Raw genomic sequence first — 4,777 nt, 5'->3', positions numbered from 1 at the left:
GGACAATAACTTATATACAAAAAAACAAGAAGAGAAAACAGACGACACAAAAAGTTCTTTGTATAAAACACAAAGTCATGAAAAACGAGTTCCACAATTGTCACCGCATCAGGCGGCAAACGGCAGCGCATCAGGCGGCAAACGGCTGCGCATCAGGCGGCAAACGGCTGCGCATCAGGCGGCAAACGGCTGCGCATCAGGCGGCAATGCATCAGACGGGAAATGGCAACGCATCAGACAGGAAACGTCAGCGATGGTCGGGGGCAATCTGGTCTGCAGGAGACGAACGGCGAGTTATGGATTTAAAGTGAACCTGTCACACAGAGATTCAAACTATAACCCCGAAAACCGCGTGTCAGGGCGATCAGCAGATCCGGAGAACCAGTCAACTGACATCATTCTGAACTAAAGGAGCCTGGCTCCGCCCCTCTGCTGCCTGAGTGTTCCCATTGGACAGTGGAACCTCCCATCCTGGTAAATGACCAATATGGAGAATTGAGAGGGGGCGGAGCCAGGCGTAACTTCTGCGCCATCTATAGATCTGGATGTATCGTTGATTCTGATGCATCGGTGACCCCGCCATTGAATTTCCGTCATATATTCAGTTTGTGTTGTCAAGACTTGTGACAGGTTCACTTCAATACAACAACGTGGACTTGGGATCCTCAGCTTCCCAATGATCCGGAGGAAGGTCGGAGGGACGTGTCACCCTCGTCTGGCCGGAAGCCGGGGTCAGAGGTCGCTGCTTTTCATTCTCACTGGTAATGGGGTCTCTGTATTTTTAAATATAAAAGTTGTAAATAAAACTTGTTTTCATGACATTCCTTATTTTAGTCCCGGTGATGTCATCGCTGGGTGTCCGAGCTTCTCTATGCAATGCAGACAGATCATGGCCGGTGGGGTGCTGGACACGGGGCCTCTGATGTAAGGGAACGCAGAGTGATCTGGAGGCCAGGAATGCAGCGGAGCCGCTTACATGAAGAACGAGAAACAGAACCCTCATAATACCCGGACTCTGCTCGTTATAAGGCCTCCAGTCTTCAACTTCGTCTTACCCAACCGGAACCCCAACCAGATCCCCAGCCGGATCTCCAACCAGATCCCCTGCGCTGGAACCCCAACCAGATCCCCTGCGCTGGAACCCCAACCAGATACCCTGCGCTGGAACCCCAACCAGATCCCCAGCCGGATCTCCAACCAGATCCCCAGCCGGATCTCCAACAAGATCCCCTGCGCTGGAACCCCAACCAGATCCTAAGTGCTGAAACCCCAACCCTAATCCAAACCAGATCCCCAGCCAGAACACTAACCGGAACCCCAACCAGATCCCCAGCTGGAACCCCAACCAGATCACAAGCGCTGGAACCCCAACCAAATCCACAGCCGGATCTCCAACCAGATCACAAGTGCCGGAACCCCAACCAGATACTAAGCGCTGGAACCCTAACACTAATCCAAACCAGATCCTTAGCCAGAACCCCAACTAGAACCCCGGCCGGAACCTAGAGATTTTAGTAACTTTAAAGTGAGATAACTAGAAGTTATTTTGTTACAGGAAATTCGTCCCGTGTCAGATCTCTGGTATTGAAGACGGAGTCAGCGCCAGACTAATGACTAGAGCTGCAATACGAGTTACGCTACGCATGCCGCGGACGCCACGACCATGCCGCGTAATCTGCATTGCGCAGTATAATCATTATACAGTGGTGCAATGGAGAATACCACCAGCTATAGAGGACTACAAATCCCAGCAATAATACTATCCGATTAATCGAACGTAATAATCGGCCAACTAATCGATTATGAAAATAATCGTTAGCTACTAATGACCAGGCATTGGGGGTAGTGTGACCCCGAGCAGCCGTGTATGGTGACCTCGAGCAGCCGTGCATGGTGACCCCCAAGCAGCCGTACATGGTGACCCCCAAGCTGCCGTACATGGTGACCCCCAAGCTGCCGTACATGGTGACCCCCAAGCTGCCGTACATGGTGACCCCCAAGCTGCCGTACATGGTGACCTCGAGCAGCCGTGTATGGAGACCACGAGCAGCCGTGTATGGAGACCACGAGCAGCCGTGTATGGAGACCACGAGCAGCCGTGTATGGAGACCACGAGCAGCCGTGTATGGAGACCACGAGCAGCCGTGTATGGAGACCACGAGCAGCCGTGTATGGAGACCACGAGCAGCCGTGTATGGAGACCACGAGCAGCCGTGTATGGAGACCACGAGCAGCCGTGTATGGAGACCACGAGCAGCCGTGTATGGAGACCCCGAGCAGCCGTGTATGGAGAACCCGAGCAGCCGTGTATGGTGACCCCAAGCGGAGCAGCGAGTATAATGATATATAAGAAGATGGCGGGGCACCGAGGAGAATGACAGACCACGAAGAATAACAACTCGCACCATCACCGACTAGTCCGATCTCAGAGACAATCAGCGCGCACACCGCGTGTTCAACACAGGAAGTACAAATACGTTCAAAGAGGAAATAACAATAATCAAATAACTAAAATATAAACCCAGAGAGACGGAGAGGAAATATGAGAAGGATTCTGCGTGTGCATGGGGGAGGAACAAGCTACAATGTTACACTTCATATTGGGTGACATTCGTTCTCCACAATACAAACACATTGCACGGGTTGCATCTTTAACAAAGCTGCAAATACAGAGAAATGCCTACCGACCCGCCAGAAATCCAGAGAGCCCCAAACTTCCTGTCTGATCTGACAACACAGATCCTCCACCATAGCAGTGTTGTCAGCCCCGTTCAGTTCTCTTCTGTTGAACTACAGAACACCTCCCTTATGTTATGTAGGAGGAGGAGAGAGGAAAGTGTTCTGTAGTCCAGAGAAGAACACGGGCAGTACTGACCACTCTGGTTGGGATTTCCGGGGTGGATCAGGGACAGTGTCAGGCCGGGGAGGTAATCTTTATCCCGGATATCCTCCCTCCATTACACGGGGGGGAAGGGGTCACAATATGACCGATCACTCACCTGAGCAGAGGATCCCTTTGAATCTGGCACATGAGAAGTCGTCACACTGACAGTAGGAGCCGCTGATGCGCCCGAATTCGCTCTCGTAGCACGAGCACAGGCCGCAGATGCACCTCCCCCGCCCGTTGCAGACGGTGTGGCCCTCCGACTCCCGGCAGGTATTCAGAGACGAGCTGCTGCTGTCGTCGTCCTCGCCGCACTCGCACCTGGCGCCCAGGAAGCCGCCGTCGCAGTTGCAGACCCCGCAGGTGTACGTTCCGTTACCGCTGCACTTCCCGCTGCTCGCCTCCTCCAGGTGAGAACAGCCGCAGCTGCAGTTATAGGTCACCGTCACCTCCAGCGCGTCCCGGAAACCCACCGGCTTGATGGTGAAGGTGTGCGCCGACCCCGGCGGAGGGCAGCTCCTCGCCTGTGCCGAGACCTCGAAGGAAACCTGGAGGGAGACAGGTGCACCATGGAGTCACATGACATAGAGAGAGGGGGAGGGGGGCAACCCCAAGAGATGAAAGTGTTGACCTTCACGACATTTAACTTGGAACATTCTCCTACAGCCTGCCATGAGGGTGAAAGCTGAACCCCGGGATAAGCAAATATTACCCGGTGAATCTCTGAACATTCACTCTGTGTGAATAGAGAAAAAAGAAACGAATGTTCTTAGAATATTTTAATTTCAGTTTGAATGTAATGTAATAACACGTTACGGCCACTAGATGGAGCTGATGGAACATGTAAAATGATCTCCACTGCTGCTCAGCTCCACCTAGTGGCCATAACCCGGTATTACATTACACTCAACCTGAAAAGAAATATACTGAGAACATTCGTTATTGCCTCTATTCACACCGGGTGAATGTTCACAGAGATTCACGGGGGGCGAACACAGCTCAGTATAAAGAGAGAGAGAGCTACAGCTCGCGGTATACTGAGACGCCGAAACGGATCCCGACATTGCTGTCGAGATCCGCCCAGCTGCGTGAGTGACAGCTGGCTCTGCCTATCTAGAGGCAGAGTCCGCCCCCCGTCCGTTCCGCCACTCAGTGCTGGAGGATCGGAGCGGGGAGGGGGGAATCCCTGCAGGGAGAGGTGAGTGACAGTCACGGCTCTCTGCAGGGAGATGATCGAGAAGTGAGAAGTGAGCGAGCGCCGGTATATGTTCCCTCACTTCCTGATCTACTGAGCCGTCTCATTGTCACAGGTCGGCTCTAATTATGATGATAAGTGAAAGTCACCCCCCCCCTCATAGTTCTCCTTTAAGTTTTCATCTAAAACATTTATTTGGGGGGGGGGGGGGGGATCAGAATGCAAACCGAAGAGAGAAAAAAAAAGAAGTTCAACGAAGATTGATATAGAGACCGAGGACTAAAGTTCTGCGTCCGCGCCATTTGTATTTTCCGCCATTACGCTTCATCATGTGATAGGCCGCCGCCCTCGCCACCGTCAGATGATCCATTTCCCGGAGGAGGGCGACAGCGACACCGGTACGATGGAGGTCAACCAATTTATATTTGGCTTGACGATAAATCACAACAGAAGCTGCGTCTGACCTGCGACCCCAATGATCATCATCTTGTGTTACACTTTGCTGTCCCATATTTCCCATATATCAGCATCTGAGCCCCGATGAAGCGGAGTGTTGAGCCCCTGGAACGTGTCTGTTGTGATCCATTGTGAACAAAAAAAAATTGATGGACCGCCTCTGTATCTGCGACACTCACACTCTAGACAACTCCGGGGGACCCCGGGAACCACCACACCCCTTCAAATTCCCCCCTCCCCCC

The 4,777-nt window shown here is 52.5% G+C and overlaps 1 protein-coding gene across 1 annotated transcript in view; it reads right to left on the bottom strand.

Annotated features, from left to right (window-relative positions):
* Nucleotides 1-4,777, bottom strand: part of ITGB5 (integrin subunit beta 5) — a 27,652-nt gene that overhangs the window by 9,371 nt on the left and 13,504 nt on the right. The window contains 1 exon segment of the mRNA XM_018561699.1: nt 3,000-3,432. Coding sequence (XP_018417201.1) covers nt 3,000-3,432 — 433 coding nt within the window.

This window comes from Nanorana parkeri, unplaced genomic scaffold (assembly GCF_000935625.1).
Source record: "Nanorana parkeri isolate BGI_ZX_2015 unplaced genomic scaffold, ASM93562v1 scaffold538, whole genome shotgun sequence".
Classification (NCBI taxonomy): domain Eukaryota; kingdom Metazoa; phylum Chordata; class Amphibia; order Anura; family Dicroglossidae; genus Nanorana; species Nanorana parkeri.
This window is presented reverse-complemented; position numbering and strand designations above follow the sequence as displayed.